At 17.7% G+C, this 22,606-nt stretch overlaps 6 protein-coding genes across 6 annotated transcripts; 4 read left to right on the forward strand and 2 right to left on the reverse strand.

Moving 5' to 3' along the window:
* Positions 1-47: 47 nt before the first annotated feature.
* PADL01_1453600 (RAP protein, putative) lies at positions 48-5,258 on the reverse strand (the record flags this gene model as incomplete). Its single annotated transcript, XM_028684828.1, has 2 exons — positions 48-210; positions 310-5,258. The coding sequence occupies 2 exons, from the start codon at positions 5,256-5,258 to the stop codon at positions 48-50; spliced, it is 5,112 nt and encodes a 1,703-aa protein (XP_028540867.1).
* Positions 5,259-7,502: 2,244 nt separating this feature from the next.
* Positions 7,503-8,712, forward strand: PADL01_1453700 (co-chaperone p23; the record flags this gene model as incomplete). Its single annotated transcript, XM_028684829.1, has 2 exons — positions 7,503-7,507; positions 7,923-8,712. 2 exons carry the CDS (start codon positions 7,503-7,505, stop codon positions 8,710-8,712), a joined length of 795 nt encoding a protein of 264 aa, XP_028540868.1.
* A 1,469-nt stretch (positions 8,713-10,181) lies between these two features.
* Positions 10,182-12,959, reverse strand: PADL01_1453800 (glucose-6-phosphate dehydrogenase-6-phosphogluconolactonase; the record flags this gene model as incomplete). The annotated part of the gene is made up of 1 exon (XM_028684830.1): positions 10,182-12,959. The coding sequence occupies one exon, from the start codon at positions 12,957-12,959 to the stop codon at positions 10,182-10,184; it is 2,778 nt and encodes a 925-aa protein (XP_028540869.1).
* A 2,258-nt stretch (positions 12,960-15,217) lies between these two features.
* Positions 15,218-18,133, forward strand: PADL01_1453900 (conserved Plasmodium protein, unknown function; the record flags this gene model as incomplete). Its single annotated transcript, XM_028684831.1, has 1 exon — positions 15,218-18,133. The coding sequence occupies one exon, from the start codon at positions 15,218-15,220 to the stop codon at positions 18,131-18,133; it is 2,916 nt and encodes a 971-aa protein (XP_028540870.1).
* Positions 18,134-19,278: 1,145 nt separating this feature from the next.
* On the forward strand, positions 19,279-20,799 carry PADL01_1454000 (RNA-binding protein, putative; the record flags this gene model as incomplete). The annotated part of the gene is made up of 1 exon (XM_028684832.1): positions 19,279-20,799. One exon carries the CDS (start codon positions 19,279-19,281, stop codon positions 20,797-20,799), a length of 1,521 nt encoding a protein of 506 aa, XP_028540871.1.
* Positions 20,800-21,542: 743 nt separating this feature from the next.
* PADL01_1454100 (tRNA intron endonuclease, putative) lies at positions 21,543-22,068 on the forward strand (the record flags this gene model as incomplete). Its single annotated transcript, XM_028684833.1, has 3 exons — positions 21,543-21,648; positions 21,750-21,865; positions 21,997-22,068. The coding sequence occupies 3 exons, from the start codon at positions 21,543-21,545 to the stop codon at positions 22,066-22,068; spliced, it is 294 nt and encodes a 97-aa protein (XP_028540872.1).
* Positions 22,069-22,606: the final 538 nt, after the last annotated feature.

The following is a 22,606-nucleotide window of genomic DNA, read 5'->3' on the forward strand; positions in this document are numbered from 1 at the left end:
AGATCATATATTTTACTTTATATATCAAGTTGCTTGTTTTTTTATTTTTATACGATTATTCCATGTTCTTTTAATTTTTCAATTATATGTTTCTTTTTTTCATCTTTATTTATTTTATTCCATTCAAATGATGTTACGTTAATAATTGACCATCCACTTTTTCGGAGTAGCCAATGTTTGAAAATGGTAGTACCACATTTTATATATGTCCTAAATAAAAAAAAAAAAAAAAAATATACATACATATATACATATATATATAATCACATATTTATATTTTTAAAAAATAACCCTTTTTTTTAGCTTTACTTTTTTATCCTTTGAGGATCCCCTTTTTCAATTTCGTTCAGAACTAAGAGGTGATGTGATGGACCATCTATTTCTATAGCTACTTTTTGTTCACCACATTTTTGTTCAAGTTTTATATCAACTGATAAAAGATCTTCTGTTATATATTCGTTGTCATACTTTATATTTACGTCATCTAATATTTCACATATTTGAAAGTGGAATCCAGAAATATGATCATTTTTATTCTTATTTCTTTTAAATTCACGTTTTTGTAATAGCAAAAAAATATCATCTTTTAATTGTAGAAATCTCTTTGACAACTGTAAATGGGAATGATCATATTTTACTCTTAACCAAAATGTAAAAATCATATGCAAATGCATATTATTTTGTTCATTTATATTTACATTATTCCAGTCATATAAATTTATAAAATTTATAATAGATTCACTTATAACATTGGTCACAGATATACCCCACAAAAATCGTACAAGTAATAAAAAGGAAAGATTATTATACTTTTCTAAAATTTTTATTTCATTAAAAATATAAGAATATATTTTCTGTATAAAATTTAAATCATTATACATTATGTCCTCATCCTTATATGATTTATTTTTAAATAATTTATCATTATCATCATTTATATTTTCTTTATACCATATATTTTTTTCTTCTTTTTTTAAAGGATATGTAGTAACATCATTTTTTGCTTCTTTATTTAACATATATCTTTCTTCTTTCTTTAATGTGTCATTATATACAAAAGCATATGCCCATGACATAGTAGCATATAATTCGCTGACCACATTCAACTTGATATTTGTTATATTCGCATGTTTATTTTTATTATATGTAAAATAATCATTTAAAGTAATATTTGATAATATAACCTGAGATAAATTATGAAATAATATTGGATTATATACCCTAGATTGAATGAAATATAAATATATGGATATAAAATTTTCAGGTATTATATATTTATATATCTTATTTTGTAACATAAAACGAATTATGTGAAACGAAAATACGAATTCAGTTTTATGATAATAAGATAAACACCACAATATTTTTCCAAAAATTTTAGTGTCTTGTTCATTATAAAAATTTTCAGTGATATTTCTCATTGTTTCATTTACAGCTAGTTGGTATAATTTTTGATTTTGTATTTTTAAGAGAGTTATACTTTCCATAAAATAACATAAATTATAAAAATCTATATTTGTATTTGATAACAATTTCTTTTCTGTATATTTTATTAATTTTTTTAAAGATACAGGTATATCATATCTACACATGGATATATTCTTCTCTAAATATTCATCTCCTTTATTATTTTTATGTTTATTTATAAATTCCTTTATTTTTATATCTCTCGTTTTAGGCACAAATTTTGTTGCTTTATGGAGACAATATATACGAGAAAAACATAGTAAAGCAATACATAAATTATTAATATGAAAGGTACAATATTTTTTTAATATTATATCACATAATAAATCAAAAAATGATTTATCAAAACAATGCATTCTATAACAACTTCTTACAAAAAAAGCTAGTTGTTTTTCATCAAATAATTCAATAAATATTATTGATTTATTATTTCCTTGATTGATGTTCATTATAGTTGTATTATTAAGAATAGATTTTTTTTTTTCTATATCTTTGTTTTCCTTATTTGATTTACAATATGTATATGACATTATTTTATTTTTAATATTAGAACTAATATGCTCTTGATTTATTTTTAAGTGTGCACATAAATTGGTGAAGTCTACTAAATCTTGTACTTGACAATTTTTCATATTGTCAATAAATTTATTAACAAAAAAGTGTTGTATATCCCACATACAAATATTATTATCAATAATATTATTATTACATTTTGATAATGCTGTTAATATAAAAAGAATATCTTTAATACTAAATACAGTTTCATGAAAATTGTTCTTTTCTAAATATTGTCTTATATGTTCAGAATGATTCAAATATATAAATATAGAAATGAGGAAACTCATATTTTTTGAAGATATGCCTTTTATTATATTATCATCTTCTATTATTTTTTTTTTTATCATATTAAAAATACTGTCAATAACATTTAATTGATCGAATAGTACATGACTTTTATTTTGATTACTACATTGATATGTTAATAAATTGTTATATGATTTGATTTTTTTCATTTTTGTTATGTTACTATGATCATTATCATTATTATATATATGATTATTTATAATTGTGGATTTTCCTTCTATATTTCTTTCCCTTTTTATATATGTTAAAAATTTCATATATCTAAAATATATCCAACATATGTCTATAAATAAATTTTTTTGGATGTTCGTTTCTTTGAGAAAAAGAAATGTAAAATTATGGAAATAATAATATGTCTTTATCAATTCATTTATATGTTCTGTAAAATTTATAGTATAGAATATGGTGAGAATAGAAGAAAATTTATAAAAAAAGCTTATAATATCATATGGTTTCATATTCACAATATGTATATCTAATATATTATGTAATTCTTTATATGTATACAACAATTGATCTTTATTATTTTTCAAATACAAATTTTTTATATTTTCTATAAATGTAAATAAATTATTGTCCTCATTATTTTTTAAATTATTATAATTGTTCTTTTCTATGTTCGACAATTTTAGAACATTTGTGCCAAAATAACATTTAATATATTTATAATTAAATATATTATAACTATTAATTATTTTTATTTTTTTTTTGTTCATATTTATCTTTGGTGGTTTCTCTTGTACCTTTATATTATCCTTTGAAGAATTTATTAATGAACTAAAATTTTTATAAATTTTAATTCTGCATTTCTCTTTACTTTTATTGATACTATCATATTTATTCGACATGGTAATTAAAATATTATTACTTTTTAAATTTTCATATGATTTATTGGTTTCCCCACTATTGTTACACATACAATGGTCACATATATCATATGTATTATATATATCATATGTAGATTTTATAATATTATGTATAATTTTTTTTTTTTTTTGTAATAAATAGTTTGATTTATATAATAAAATATCTACGGATATATTATGCACATTTTTATACTCCAATATTGTATTTATTTTATTATGCCATTTTATATTGTTTATAATTTCGTATATATTCTTTTGCATATTTGATATATCGATATCATACTTTCGTTTATTCATATTTATAGTTTCCTTACATGCTTTAAAATTAGCTAGAAACATATCTATATGTTGATATAATATATTTAAGTAATGATGATTTTCCTTGTTAAAATATAAATTGATGAATATATTATCTTCTAATATAAAAGCCAAAAAAGATAAATAAAAATTAGTTAATATATTGTATTGATTATAAATAAGTTGTTCATTTTTTATCATATAATTTAACTTAATAAATGTGTATAGAAATAATTTTGCTGAATATATATGTTTAAGACTTAAGGACCATATAATTAAAATTAAATTGTCTAATGTGTATATATTGTTATTATTAATAATAGATTTATAAAGAATTGAATAATTTATATCTGGTTGTCCTTTAAAATTCATATTGGACCTTTTGATAATTATATTTTTTAAATATTGATATAAAAGAATTATTTGATGTGTATATAATCTGTCCTTATTAAAATTATTATTATTATTAATATTATTTTTCTTTATATTAATATTTTTTGGTAGTGGCTCATATATCCTTATAATAGGAAATTTACACAGACAATATGTAAGAGTTATCAACTCTTGATTATTTAATAGATTAAAAAATGCATAACTTTTTTGAAAAATAATATACTTAATTATATTTGCATATAAATCAAGGAATAATATATTTTGCTTCATAAAAGATAATAACATATTTACAAATGATTCATAATTTTTTTCGCTTATTATTTTTTTATATATTTCATGTTCCAAAATATAATTTTTTATATTTACATAAAAATACAAATTACTAAAGTTAACATAAGAATATGAATAAAGTAATATTATAAGTTCTTTATATTTTAATAAGGGTATGAGACTAATACTTTTTTTGTAGTACTTTTCGTGTAGAATTTTATGATCTTTATTTAATTTGCTAAAAGACCAAAGCACAATAACATATCTTGAAGGATTTAAGACAGGTAAATATTGATTAGCATAATAATATAATAAATCAATATTTATTTTATTATATATTGAATATTTATATATAACATCAGAATTATATATATTATTGTATCTACTTTCATTATTTACTTGAAACATATGATTTATATTAGCATTTGAAATATTACATGGTTGTATTAAGGATTTATTTACATCTTCATATTTTTTTTTTATAATATCACTATTTGGTAATATACTACTATCTTTATGAATATTATAATTTATATTATTATGAAAACTTTCATTTATAAATTTATCGTTTAATAATAATTTATGTTTATTTTCAATCCAAAAAAAATATTCATTCTTTTCATTTAGGAAAGAAAAATATTTACTATATGACCATATAAAAGAAGAAAATAATCTTTTATTATAATTATTTACATTATTTATAATATTATTTGTATCTTTTAAATAATCAAAAATTCTGTTTACATTTTGTTCTATGGTTTTATTAATATATATTTTATTTTTTATATATATGTGTTTATTTTTATTTAATATTTGCATAACTTTATGAAAAAAAGTTACATAATTAATAATATTCATATATTCTTCATTCTTCTCAATTATTCTTATAAGTTCCAATACATTATTACCTTCTTTTAAAATTTCTTTATTTATTTGTATAGCTTTTATGATATTTCCTTTTTTACTCTTCTTGCAATCATATGGTTGATTGAATTTGCATAAATATCCATTCCTTTTATGATAAAATCTTTTCTCTTTAATAATACCACATCCACATATGTTATTATATAGATGTATAAATACCCCTTTCCTTGGCAGCATTAATATATCTTATTTTTTTTGACTGTTCATATTAAAATAAGTACATTATATATAATATAGATTGTGTCAATTACATGATAGTTCATATAGAATTAATTTTTTTTTTTTTTTTATCATTATATATATATATATAATATATATGTATAGGTATATATAATTGTATTAATAAAAAAAAAAAAAAGGGGAAAAGGAATTATTACACTTGATATTATAAGTTCATTCCATATAAGTATATATAATATTTAATGTTTAAATAAAACATTCTTATGATGATATTATTTTTATTTTTATTATTTTTTTTTTTCTGGATAATCATGGGAAGCATGATGAAGTTCCAAATGGATAAAAATTTATTAAATTATATATATATATATATATATATATATATATTTTATTACGTTGATGTAAAAAAGTTTTATTTTAGTTTCATCGAGTTAATTTATATAGAAAATATATACGGTTGTTTAAATTAGTATAATTTTTTTTAAATAGTATTTAAAATTATACTTTAAAAATAATAAATACATTATTTTTATTTTATTATATTTTAAAAATTTATACATTTATTTAAACCATAATATATATAATATAATTATAGTAAGATGAAAAAAAAAAAATATATATATATACATGTATATTATATTTTCATTAAGTTTCATAAAGGATAATTAAGGAACAGGCGTTGAAATTTATATACACATTGATAACTACCTATATTTTATAAGAACACAATAAATATAACCTTAACATATTGTATTACAATCATGAATATATAAAAAAAAAAAAACCAAACATATCTTTTAAAAGATATATATATATATATATATATATATATAGAATAAGTTTAATTTATTTACTTTTATATAATATTTTATAACGTAAAATCACTTTTTATACAATTCAATATGATAAGATTAAGGCATAATTATAAAATATATTTATCATGTTTAAATATTTTTTTTATTTAATTTTTTCATATATACAAGTATACATAAATTTCACAAATGTTTAAAAGAAGAAGAAGAATAAAAATAACTTTTCCTAAAGTGATATATATATATATATATATATATATATATATATATATATATTTATTTATTTTTTTATTATTATATTCTGGAACATTGCAAAGGTTGTTTTTAATAAATTTCATTTGATTTATTTATGGAAAAATACACTCATAAAAATTTAACATTATATTGAAATGGTCATAATTTTTTAAAAAATTAAGGGATATAAAAAAAATACATAATATATTTATAATATTATTCAAACATTTTCTTTCTACCATTAATGGTATGACAGTTTTTTTTTTTTTTTTTTTTTTTTATTTTATTTTATAATTATTATTCATATGAATAAAGAAATATTATATATATAAAATAATAATCACATACATAAATAAAAAAAAAAAAAAAAGTACAAAAAAAAAGTAAAATATAATAATAACTGTAATATATATTATGTTATTTTTATTTATATAATATTGAGCATGTCAATGCGAACTCTTTTATAAAAATATATGTAAATATATATATACATATAATATATATATATAATATATAATATAATATAATCATATAAGATTTCTTTGAAAAATTATATGTACATATAATAATTAAACATATACTTATTTATATATATAATACCTCGATAAATTCCTATAAATGTAGAAAAACGGAATTTTATAAGTTTATAATTTTTTTTGCCCTTTTACAAGTAGAAAAAAAGTGTTTCACAAATATTACTAATAATATAAAGTAAAAAAAAAATAATAATATAAAATAAAGATATGCATAAATATATATTAAATAATATATAAATTTATATATATACATGAAAATATTTTTTATATGTTTTATATATGTACAATATTAATATTAATATATATATAATAAAAATATTATTAATAGGAGTATAATATATATATTTGTATTAATATTTATTTTGTATAATATTTTATAAACCAAAAAAAAAATATATATATATAATAATATAAAAAAAAAATAATAATAAATATTTCAAATTTTATATATAGCATTTTTTTTTTTTTTTTTATATATTAAAAATAAATAATATATTTTTTATATCAAGAAATATAATTTTTTTATATTTAATAAAAAAACATATTTATTTTATCGCAATTTTTACAAAACAGAAAATTTAATTTTATTATATATTACAAGCCCAATACTTAAATAGAAAAAAAAATATATTTTTTATAAACATAATTATATTATAAACATGCCGTAAGTGTAAAAAAAAAAGAATAAAGTCAACAATATGTATATATATATATAATAAAAATACATGATGTAATCTTATAAATATGTATTATGAATATATAAACCTAAAAAATGAAAATATGATTATTTAAATATATATATATATATATGTAACATTTTGTTAATATAGTGTATGATTTGTATCTACATAATTTATTATTACTTAAATATATATATATGTATACTTTTTAATATAATTATTTTGTTACTTTTATTATTATCTTATGAAATATATATTCCATGTGTTTATATTATAATATGACCATAAAGATGTACATATCTATATATATATATATATATATATATATATAATACTCATGTATATGTGAATATATAAAATATACATATTTTCTTTATGTTTTATTTCCCTTCTTTCCAGACTTTATCCAATAGTTTTGTGGGCACAAAAAAAGGATTGCCTTTATCTTACCATTGAATTACAAGATATAGAAAATGTAAAGATTGACTTAAAAGAAGATAAGTTGTATTTTTACGGTACAAAAGATAAGAATGAATATGAATTTACTTTAAATTTTTTAAAGCCAATAAATGTTGAGGAATCAAAGTATAGTACTCAAAGAAATATAAAATTTAAAATAATAAAAAAAGAACAAGAAAGATGGAAAACTTTAAATAACGATGGAAAAAAACATTGGGTTAAATGTGACTGGAACTCATGGGTAGATACCGATGAAGAAGATAAAGCAAATGATTATGATGATATGGGTATGAACAGCTTTGGTGGTATGGGAGGTATGCCAGATATGAGTCAATTTGGAAATATGGGCGGATTAGGAAATATGGGAGGTTTAGGAAATATGGGTGGTTTAGGTAATATGGGTGGTTTAGGTAATATGGGTGGTTTAGGAAATATGGGAGGTATGGGTGATTTAGATTTTAGCAAATTAGGAAATATGGGTGGTGATATGCCCAATTTTGCTGGATTAGGTGGTATGGATCAATTTAAAAATATGCCTAATATGAATAATATGAATGATGATGATTCTAGTTCATATGGTGATGATACTAGTGATGAAGAAGAAGATGATGATGATGAAGAAGATGAAGATGTAGAAGTTGATAACAAGACATTAGATACAGATAAATTAAAAGATGAAGAAAGTAAAATTCCTGATGCAGCAGTAGAAGTACAAGAACCAGTAGCCTAAATACTTATATATTTAAAAATATAAAAAAAAAAAAAAAAATAAATAAAAGGAATTATTTTATTATTCTACATATATTTCTTTTTTACCATGTATAAATAAATATATATTATATATATATATATATATATATATGTAAATGTATGTATATTCACTAAAATATTATATATATTCAATATGGTTTTTAAAAAAATAAAAAAAATTCACTAATTAATGTATTAAAAATGAACTGCTATATTTTTATTTCATGAACTTATTTATTTATTCATTTATTTATTCATTTATGTATATAATTATTTTAATAACATACACACATTTTGTATATTTTAATATCTATTCAATATATATGTATATGTGGACAATATATTTATCATAGTTCTCTTTTATATATATATATATATATATATATATATATATATATATACATATCCTATTCTAAAAAGGATAAAAGAGTTCATTTATAAATATATAATTGTAACGTTAAAATATAAGTATTCATAATTTTCATTATAAAAAATAAAAAAACAATAAAGAAAAAATATATATGAATATAATATTAATTTATGTATTTACCTATATTAGAAATAAAATTAATAAAAAGCACATTTATATTTTATTCAAATGTTTTTTCGTAAAAAGTATTTTATTTTTTCATAAATATAATAATATATAATCTATTCGAAAATCATTTGAACTGATAAAAAAAAAAAAAAAAAAAAAAAAAATAAAATATATATATAGAAAATATTGATTTCTTCCAAAAAATATATAAAGAATATTTAAAAAAACAAAATAAAAATAAATATATTTTTCTTATATATCTATTATTATATAATATTATTAAGAAAATTTTGGAAACTTAAAAAATAACAATGGAATAAGCATGTTCCACTAAATATTTAAAATATATATATATATATATATATATATATATATATATATATATTTATATATTTTTTTTTTCTGGAGGATACCATTAAAAATATTTAAAAAACTTTAATTTATTGTATTATTATTATTATTATTTTTTTTTTTTTTTTGAGTTCTATTTGTAAGTTAATATTATTAGTTAAACATGGGTTTTTATTATTCATTTGAAAACACATTATATTTATATATAATAGACATTTAAAAAAAAAAAAAAATAATAATAAATAAAATGAAATGAAATAAAATAAAAAGTAAGCATGAATGAATAATATTATATAAGTTTTATTTATACATAAAAAATGCGAAATGTTCTAATGTTTTATTTTATTTAATTATATCTAGAATTTTAAAACAAAAATGAAGTTCATGGGCAGATAAGTAAAATAATATATATATATATATATATATGTCATAATATATATATTTATTTTATCTTATAAATGATATATAATAATATACTAAACAATCATATAATATATATATTTATATAATTATATATTATTTTCATTGTGTATTAATTTGTTAATTTATATATATGTATATCAATTAATATCTAACAAATCATCTTCATAAAAGGAGGATTTTCTGACAAAGTCAGGCCTATGCGTATAATTTTTACCATAATTGTAATATTTTTTGACAAGTCCAAATACCTCTTTAGGCCCTGATGATCCAAAAGAATATTTGAGAGGCTTAACTTGTTTTTCTTGTAGTTCGTTAAGTAAGGGCGTAAATATTCTCCATGATTCATATAATTCTTCATCTGATATGAATTTTTTTTTATGTCCTTTAAAACATTCTAATAGTAATGTTTCATATGCTTCTGGTACATTAATTTTTTTATTTTTTTCATTAACTGTTAGATTTAATTGTACTTCTTCCATTTCTTCAGAACCTGTTTTTTTAATCATCATTTTTAGATATATAGCTTCAACAGGTTGTAATATAATAACAAATTCATTATTATTCATATTTTCATCAGAAGATCCCATAATATTATGGAATTGTATACGTATTTCACAAATATCTTTATTTAAACCTTTTCCAGATTTAAAAATGATTGGTACACCATACCAATTAATTGAATTAATATATAAGATACAAGTACAAAAAGTTGGAGTAATAGAATTTTTATCAATATGTGGATCATCATGATAACTATGATTTTTTTTGGATTCATCATCATTATTTTCATCTTCTTTATAATTTTGAGCTTTTTCATATTGTCCAATAATAGTATCTTCTAATTTTATTGAAGGTATTGATTTAAGAATTTTTATTTTCTCATTTTTTACAGATTCATCATTTAAATCTATAGGATCTTCCATAGTTATTAAAGTTAATAATTGTAACATATGATTTTGCATAACATCTCTAATAATACCATAGGGATCAAAATATTGACCTCTACCATATACACCTTTAGTTTCTTTAAGTGTAATTTTGATACATTTAATAAAATGTCTATTCATTAAAGATAATAAAAATGTATTTGTAAATTTTAATTTCAATAATCCTGATACCATATCCTTACCCAGATAATGATCTATTCTATATATTTGTTCTTCATTAAAATTTTCTAATATTTGTTTTGATAACATTTTAAAAGAATCTAAATCATTTCCAAATGGTTTTTCTAGTAATATTTTATCAGTACCTTTACAATTTAAACAATTTTTTTTATAATTTTTTAAAGTACTAACAAATATATGTGGTGGTAATGCTAAATATAACATACGATTTATAACATATGGAAAATTATAATTTGATGAAAATACATTATCAGGGCAATTTTTTGGAGTACACATTTGAAAATATTCATTTCTTTTATTTTCATCATCTATTATAATCTTATCTTCTTGAATATTATTTGATATATTATAATCTGAACCATTCATTTTATAACATGTTGCATAATATTTTTTTTTTGCTTCTTCTTCTTCAATAGTTGTTAAATATTTATTAAAATTTTCAAAACTTTCTGAAGACGAATAATTGCCAACAAAATATCTACATCTATTTTTAAATCCATTTAAAAGGTCCTTCTTTTTGGATATACACCAATCTTCATAACATAATAAACATCGTTTTAAATATATAACTATTTTATCAAAAAATGTTTCGAAATCTTGAACAGTTCTTGCAAATCCTATTATTAATAAATCTTTTGGTAATAAATTATTACAAAATAATTTAAATAAAGCAGGATATATTTTTTTTTTGGCTAAATCACCTGAACAGCCAAAAATTATTATAGTTAATAATTCCTCTTTATTCAAACTATTGGAATAAAGTGATAGAGCATTTTTAGAATCATAAATTTCTTCAATACATTTTGTATAATTTTCATAACCACAAGATATAACCGTGGTATTACTATAATGATAATTATTTTTATTCTTATGATTATTAAGCTTATTATGATCCATAATATTATCCTTATTATCCTTATTATTATTATTATGATTATTACTATGAAGGTTTTGTTTGTTGCATGATGTATCTATTAAATAAGTAGCTGGATATAAATTATAATTGACTTCAATATATGATTTAATTAACATATTTTTCCATAAATCTAATTTATCTTTAGAATTTAATAAAAAAATTTTACTTGATGCATTTGCTAATAAATTTAAAGAAACTGTAATTCTTTTTCTAACATCGAATTGATTTGTTGTAGTAAAATATACATATTCTTTTAAATATTTTAAATTATCATTATCTTGATCATTATTTATAATATCTAATGTGTTTTCATTATATATATAATTATTTTGATAATTATTCATATATATATTATAAAATATATTTGGAAATAAACTGGCAATATGGAAATCACTACCCATACCTAATATTGCAATATCTACTTTTTTATATTTTTCTATCATTATTTTTATTTTCTCATTATAATCTAATATACAATCTACAATACTTTTCGTAGTATCTGGTTTATATAATTGTTCATTTTCATTGATATTTAAATTATGAAATAAAAATTTTATATTATTATAATTACTAAATTTATGATCATCACTTTTATATCTCTCATCAATAATAAAAAATATTAATTTAGATTTATCTATATTAATGTCTTTAATTAAACACATATTTTTATAAACATCAATTGGAGTTCGACCTCCAGATAAACCTATCACAGTATAACCATCTTTATTAATTTGTTGTTTATCATATATTTCTTTACAAATATAATAAGCTGATTTCCAATTAAAATCATTCAGGTCTTTTGTTTCCAAATAATTTACATTATGTAGATTATTTATTTCTTCTGTACTTTTTACAAAATTTTCATAATCCATTTTTGATTTTTATTATACCTTTCAATTATTTCTAGGTAATATAAAATAAATGTGATAAATAAATAAATAAATAAATAAATATATATATATAAATATATTCTATATGTATTTATTTAAATATATTTTATATTTTATATTAATGTATTTATAGATTAATACAATTACTCTAATGCACACCTATTTTATATAAATATTACTTTTAATAAGTTTGTTTAAAATGAATAATATATATATTTATTTATATGACCCCAAAAAAATCTAACACAAATATATTCATATTTTAAAACCAGTATAAATAATCTTCATATAATTTTACAAATTATAAATTAATCACATGAATAATACAAAAATATATATAATATATATATATATATATATATATATATATATATATATATATGCATCTTTAAAATAAAATAATGTTTAAATAATTAAATGATTAAATGATCATATATGCAAATAAAATTAACCTATAAATATTAAAAGAAAAAAAAAGTACACCATCGCATAAAAAAAAAAAAAAATATATATAATAAAATAAATTAAATTGCCTTTTCCATTTATATAAAATTTTATTAGTGTTCACATCATTTATACTTTAAACCCTTCAACTTTTAAAGTGTATTCTGCTGCACTTTTTTATGAAAAATCTGCATATATAATATATATATTTTATTATTATAAATAATAAAAAAAATTTAATGTCATTAATGTTTTTATGTATGTATTCTTTTTATATTCACTAAAACATAAATTGTATAAACAAATATATATATATATATATATATTATATATATATATATTATATATATGAAAAAATATAAAAAACCAAAAAAAAAAAATTAAAAAATAACATAAAATTAATTAATAAAAGTACAATTATAAAATATAATTAAAAGTTAATATTATTATTACATAAATAGAAAAATAAAAAAGGAAAACATAAAAATATATATTTATATATATATATATAATAATATATTATATATAAAATAAATAAAATTTATAAATATAATTTTTTTTTTTTTATATTTTATAGATATATATATGAAAATTATATGATATATATATATAATAGATGAAGTTTTATCATGAAAAAGTAAAAAATTAGTCTTTTAATAAAAAAAAAAAAAAAAATTATATTGCAATAAAATAAATAAATAAAAGAAAAGAAAAAAAAAAAAATTTATAAATTACTCTATATATAAAAAAAAATGTATATAAATGGGTATTCATTATATATAAAAAAATATAATTTTTTATTATAATTACTATATAAATTTATATTATAATTTTTATAATATATATATATTATTTTATATTTTTCATTTTGTATGCACGCATATAAAAACATATTAAAGTATATAATATATATATATATTTTCTTTCTATGATTAATAAAAAAAATTACTATATATTTTTTATTTATAATTTTACATTTATATCATTATATTATTTTCTTATTTTGAATAATAATAACAGTTTGTGATTCTTTTATAATTATATATATATATATATATATATATATATATATTATATCATTGTTTGTTTATTATTATATGATGTTATTGATTAATAATAATAAAAATATATATATATAGATATATATTTTTTTTTATAAATTATATTCCAAATGAAATTAAAAATAATAACATCCTTAGAATTAAAATAAAAATGATGATATATAATGTATATTTATTGACGTCATTATTATTTATAAAATAATTTTATAATAATTATGATATCTCTGTATTTGTTTATAGCTTTTTATAATTCCTACACAAATAAATAGATAAATTTATAACCATTACAAATAAGCAGTCCATTATTTCTTTTTTTTTTTTTTTTATATATAAAATACATAATCTTTTTACATTACATAATATATTTATTTATTTATATATTAATATTTTGTATTTTTTTTTTTTTTTTTTTTTTTTTTTTATATATATGTATTTATAATTATTAATAAGAGTTCTATTTTGTTCTTTTGTATATAATTGTATCCAAAAAATAAAAAAAAATACACTAAATAATACCAAAAAAATAAAATATAATAATTAAATGATAATTAAATAATTTTAAAGTATTTACACAACACTAATACTTCTATGTATATATCTATATATATAATAACAAAGTAGAATATTAAAACAAAAAAGTCTACATCATAGATATTAATAATGAATATTTTTTAATATGGATCATAATTAGGAACATACATATATATATATATGAATATATTTTAGTAAAAAAAAATGAACGGCAATAATTATATAGAACAAAATGAATGTACATATAATGTAAATATGAATAAAGGAAAGAGGAAAAGAGATGATGAAGAAGTTAGCGTGGATTTAAATAATGTGAACGAATTATATAACTACAGTAATACATATAATAGTAATAATGCACATTTAGATAATCATAATAATAATAATAATAATATAGATTCGAATAATAGTTTATGCAACTATGATAATACAGAAGGTAGTAAAAATAATTATACAAATAATAATTATGAAAATAATAGCAAAGACAAAGATATAGAAATTTTGGAAAATAAAAATAATAGAACTAGGGAAGTTTCAAAGGGGGAAACAAATAATATTAATAATAATGATTATAATAATAATATTGTTGAGAAAAATAAAAAATATTATGATGTTTGCACCATGTCACTTGATGATAGTGAGAATGAAATTGTTATGAATAATGGTAGTGAAGGAGTGAAATCATGTAATGGAATAAATGAAAAATCTAATTTCGAAATATTTAGTGATGAAGAATCTACTGAATCTGTTTCAAATAACTATGGAAAATATAAACATATGAACCCTGAAGAATTAATATCATTATATGAAAATGAACATAATATAAATAATATGAAGGATGAAAATATTCAATGTGATGAATATTTAGATAAAAATTATAGAGGACAAATAATTATTGATGGAAAAAATGAAGTAAATGAATTTCTACTAGTTTCAAGAATGGCACATGTAGATTTATCTAATCAAAATGAAGAAAATGTTTCAGAAATAAAAAATATGAATGAATTAATGGTTCCATATGATTCTGGTATTTCAGATTCTGATGATTCAGATGATGAAAAAGAAACATATTGTCAAGAAAATATATTATCTGATGATAGACCTACAGATTCAGATTCCATTACCATGTTAAATATAAAATCGGATGATTTAAAAAATAATTTGTTACTAGAGGAAAAAGTTAAAAAAATCGATCTCGATATAGACAAAGTAGAAATGGAACAACAAGATTATAATAAAGATCATGCAAATTTTATTGATGCATATAAAAATAAGCAATCTCATATGGATGAAGATAAAATTAGTGAGTTCATGATAGATGAAATAAATGAGGACATATATTATGAAGGGACGGATGATGAAGAAAAGGATATAAAACACATACATACCAATATGGATAATACATTGGTTGTTTCTACTAATGATATAATAAATAACAATACAAATGTAAATAATAATAGTATAGACAATTCAGAAGGACAAGAAAATGTTCTATCAGAAAAAAAAGAAGAGCCCATTCCATGTGATATCAAATTTTTAGAAAATAAAAATATGTGCAATAAAAAAATAAATCGAATAAGATTAATAGGGGTACCAGAAAGAGTAAATGAAAATATGGATATTAAAAAAATAGGGAAATTAATTCAATTCGAAAATGATATTTTAACAATTCAGTCTGATCCTTGTGAACATTATTTAAGTGTTGCATCTGTTTTATGTTTAGAAAATCGTAAAATCATTGGATGTATTATTAATGTAAATTCGAATGAGACTGAAGTATTTTATTATTCCAAATTAATGTTTCCATATTTGAGAGATGAATTAAATGAAAATATTGATATTTATGTGGATATAAAACATTCTATTTGTATGAATGAAGGTACAACAGGTATATGCTCAGAATTATTTGATGCTTTTAAAAATTCATCCATTCCATATGTCTTTATTAATTATAATGATTTGTATAACATTGCAGATTCGCAAATGAATGACAAAAGCAACATCAACAACAACAATAATAATAATAATAATAACAATATTAATAATATTAATAATAATAAAACTTTGAATAAAATAATTCATATATCATCACCAACTTCTGTAGGAACTTATAAAACTTTCAAGGATTTTTATAGCCATAAAATATTAAGAAAGAATAGCTTAAATAATAGTTATAAAAATATTTCAAAGACATTTATTAAAACACATAATCCATATAAACATAAAATTCAAAGATCTTCTGTAGATAATAATAATACAACATATAAAAGTATGAATCATAAATATAAAAACTTAACATATGTTAATACAAGAAATAATAAACCAAGTAATGTAGATCAACATGTAAGTACAAATAATATCTTAACTCCTAATACATTATCGTATGGAAATAATTCCAATGTAGGAATGAATACAAGAACTGTAAATTCAAAAAGTTCATTTGAAATTGGTTCAAGTAGTCAGGTGAATAGTGATCAAAGTTTAATAAACAAAAATATTTATAATGTGCCTGTACATATGAATAATTTTTATGTACCATATAATTGTAATGAACCTAATATGAACACAAATTATAATAAAAAATTTCATAATAATAAATATATAAATAATTTTACGAATAATCCTCAAAATTTTAATATTATAGAAAATAATATGATAAATCCACCAACCTATGGATATAATACATACAGGAGATATAATTCGTTTAGTAGAACATATCATCAAAATAATATAAATTATGATATTAATAGAAAAAACTTTCAAAATGTAACAACTATTAATAATCCTAATCCTCCACCACCAAATGTAGGAAATATAAATAATATGAACAGTATTAATAATATGAACAGTATTAATAATATGAACAGTATTAATAATATGAACAATATTAATAATATGAATAATATGAATAATATTAATAATAATTATACCTTTCTTAATTCACAACCTCGTAATAGTGTAAGTATAGACAGCTCCAGAAGAATGAGTTTTTATAGAAATAGTTATATGACAAATATTCCATCAAATAATTATAATAACAATTTTTATAATCAAATAAATATGAGTACAACAAATAATATAAATAATAATAATATGGATATATTTAAAACCCAAAAATAAAAGTGGGTAGAATTTTTTTCTATATTACGTAAATATATATATATATATATATGTATGTTTTATTATGTATATGCATATTTTACGTATGAATGTAATTGGTTTACATTAATTCATAATAATAATTATAATTTTTTTTTTATAATTATAATATATATATATATATATATATATATATATATGTAAACACAATAATTTTGTATTGTTGATTTATATTTTTCATACATATATATATTTCAAATAGTTTTAATATATGATTATAATATTATTTAAATGCCATTTATAATGTAATGGTGTAATTTTAAAATTTTAATATCATTTGGTTTAATATATCATATATATGTATAATAATATATACATGTATATAATATTATTTATTTTTTTTTTTTTTTACAAACATTATTTATATAATATTACATATTTATAAATAAAACAAACTTTTTTTTTCTAATAAAAAAATATTTTTTACTGGAAATTTTTGTTCTTTTTTGCCGAATTCAATAAATTATTTTTATATATTCTTTTTTTCTTCCTTTGATTTTTTTGTGGTATTTTTATTTAAATATATAAAATAGTTCTACATATATGTTATTCATCATATGTATTTTTAAATTGGCATATATATATATATATATATATATATTTATTATTTTTTCCTTAAAAAAAATATTTATATATTATATATTGAATCCTATAAAATAATAATAATTTAAAGAAAATTTATATTTACTTAGAATTCTAATAACTCACTATATATTAATATTAAAAATTAAAAAAAAGTAAAAGTTATAAAATGTGAAAAAATTAATATATAAATATATATGTATACTATATAAATATATATACATAATATAATTATTTATATGAACATATAAAAATATTTTGTTTGATATTTCATTTTGTAAAATTAATATAGTATGAAATATAATTATATAAATTCCTTAAAATGTTTTTATTATCCTAATTGCTAAGATTTTTATTATTATTATTATCATTTGCCTTTTATAATAATTGGAAAATCTATTAATATATTATATATATCTCATATATATATTTTTTTTTATTTATGTATATGGTTTGTTTTACTCCTTGATATTATGAACATACATATAATAGTTAAAAATACATAATTTTATGAAAAACTACAAATGGATAGTTTGTATGGTGATTTACCACCTCCAGTTTCTAGTAATAAAAAAACGGGAGGAAATAATGAAAAGAAAAATTTGATAAATGAAGATAAGAATAATTATATTGATTACAATAAATTTTTAATAACTCCAGCTATTGTTCAAAAAAAAATTGCAAATATAAAAAAGGAAAACAAAGAATTGAAAAAACAAAATTCTAGTAATGAAGATGAAGATGAAAAAAATGAAGGACAAAGTGATGATGAAGAAGATATATTCTGTAACCATGTGAAAGATGGAAATGTCAAAAATAAAGTTGAAGAAAATAATTTAAATATAGAAAAGAAAACAAAAATAAATGAAAGTACTAATATAGAAATTATCAATATAAATAAGTCAATTCAAGATGATTTAAAAAAAATTAGTGATAGGTTAAATAAAATTCAACATAATTATAAAAATGAACAAGTATCTATAAATAATAACAAAAATAATCAAGAATTATTTATTAACAACAATTTTGAAACAAATATGAAAAATACAAAATGTAGTAATTATCAAATGGATAATCTTATAAATCATGAAAATATTGGAAATGATACATTTCAATATGATTTATATGAAAAATATTTCATATCAAATGCAAATGAAGATTATGAACCAAGTAAGCCTAATGATCTTATTAAAATAATAAAAGAAAGAAAAAGGAAAAAAATTATTATGCTAGCTGAACAGAAGAAAAAATTAGAAATGGAAGAAATGGATGATTCTCCAGAGAAAGATACAAATAATGTAAATTATAATGAAAGAAAAAATTATAATATAAATTCATTAAATAATATTGAATTAGATCATGAGAAAAAGAGGAAATTGAATGAATATGATGAAGAAAAAATAAATAAAGAAAGAGATATAAGAAAAAGTACAGATAATAATATGTCAAATAATTTATCTCATGATGATTATACATATAATTTTGATAATATTAATCATAATGAAAATTCATATAATTCAAATGATGATAAGAAAGATACAACAACTTCAAAGAAAGATTTTGCTACTAGAATGATGGAAAAAATGGGTTGGAAAAAAGGAGAAGGATTAGGTAAAGATAAACAAGGTATTAAGGCACCACTCATTTTAAAAAAAGTAGATAAAAGAAGTGGGGTTATTGTACAAGCACCAGTTATTTTAAAAAATAATGATTCAAATAATAAAGGTCATAATTTATCAATACAAAATGAATGTACCAGAATAGTTCACCTAACTAATTTAGTTACTCCAGATGAAGTAGATGAAACTTTGAAAGAAGAAATTGAAGAAGAAGCATCCAAATTTGGAAATTTATTAAATATAAATATTATAGTTGATAAAAATTTACTTGATGCACTTGCTGTCAAAATTTATTGTGAATATGAATCAAAAGATCAGGCGCAAAATGCTCTTAATACATTCAAAGGTAGAACATTTGCAGGAAGAAAAGTTCAAGCCTCTTTTGCTACTGAGGAAGAGTACACAACTCTTGAAAATAATGATTGAAAAAAAATATGATATATATATATATATATATATATATTTTAATATACCCTCAAAATTGGCAATGTATATTCATAAATTTGTAATTGAATTAAAAAAAATAAACATAAGTGGATGAACACATAAATATATATATATTTATGTATTGATGTATATTATTGCTTCATACCTCATTAATATTAATTTTTGATTTTATACTTAATAATATTATATTTGTACTCACAAACATTTTTTTGTACTTTTTTCTTTATATATATATATATATATATATATATATATATATATATATATATATTTATTTATTTATTTATTTTTTTAGTTATGTATAATTATTATAATTTTTTTTTTATATTATTATTGAATTTACTTTCACTTGTATTTGCTTAATTTTATAAAATTATGTATATTTTTACCTTATATACTAAAATTTCCTACTTTTTAATATATTTTTTTTTTAATGTAATTGAATTTTCTATTTCAAATTTTTTTTTTTTTTGTTTTATAAATTTATAACAAAATAAAGTATATACATAGATATATATTTATATTTATTTATTTATTCCTTTTTGAAAAAAATATATATATTATTCCATTTAGTGAAAATTACATATATGTGTTCTCATATTTTTACACATGGATTAAATAATTTATGTACTATTATATAAAAATAAAATAAAATAAATATTCTTCAATATGAATTTGATATAATTATAATTTACTTATTATCTTTTCTACTTTTCTTTTAAATGATACTTAAAAATAGAAAACGAGAAATAGTTTTCAATGATTTGAATAAACTTTTCATTGTACTTGATGGTTTTAAATATGGAGCAGATTTTGTACTATATAAAAGTAAAGCTTCAAGCAATATTATAAACCATATAAATTACCAAAAAAAATAAAAAAAAATTAAAAATTATATAAATTTTTATTTTTATAAATCTTATTTTTAGATAATGTTCATGAAGAACATGGATTTGCTCTAGTTTTTATAAAGGAGGAAAATACTTGCTTAAATGAGAAAGAAAAAAATATAATTGTTAGAATATGTGAAAGTGTTAAAAAAAAGGTAAATCACATTAAAAAAAAAAAAAAAATTTATTTATATCACAATTTATGATTTATATGTTATGATATACTTTCCTTTATATTTTTTTATTTTCCTTTTTTTTTTTTTTTTTTTTTTTTTGAATTGTCTAGGCAATTATTGCTTATATTAATGAAGACAACGAAACTATAAGATACGAAGAAGTTGTTAGAAAGAGAAAATGAATTATTAGAATACATTAAATAGGATATAATATATATACGACAGTAGTTTGTATGTACACAAAAAAAAATATATATTTTTAATTTCTTTGATTTTTTTTTGGTTTATAAAATTTTTATATTTTTATATTTTATTATTTCATTTTTTTTTTTTTTTTTTTTATAATTTAGTTACTTTTGGTCAATTCATATTTTATAATGATTAATAAAATTATTGTATCTATATTATGTTCAATAAAAATTGATATTACTTGTTGTATGGTAATTCAAAATTTTCAAATAGACAATAATATTTCAACAGAAATATTAAAACGAATTGGTATATAAAATTTTAAGTAGTTAATTTGACATTAAAAAGGAATATTAAAAATAAAAATATATATCAATAAATAGCTAAAATAATTACTGTATAAATGAAAAAAAAAAAAAAAAAAAAAAAAAAATAGCTAGTTTCATTTTTGGAAAAAAAAAAAATATATATATATATATAAATAATAATGATAAAAAATCTCCATGTAGCCAATTTAAATATTGAATAAAA

This window comes from Plasmodium sp. gorilla clade G2 (genome assembly GCF_900097015.1).
Source record: "Plasmodium sp. gorilla clade G2 genome assembly, chromosome: 14".
Classification (NCBI taxonomy): domain Eukaryota; phylum Apicomplexa; class Aconoidasida; order Haemosporida; family Plasmodiidae; genus Plasmodium; species Plasmodium adleri (nom. inval.).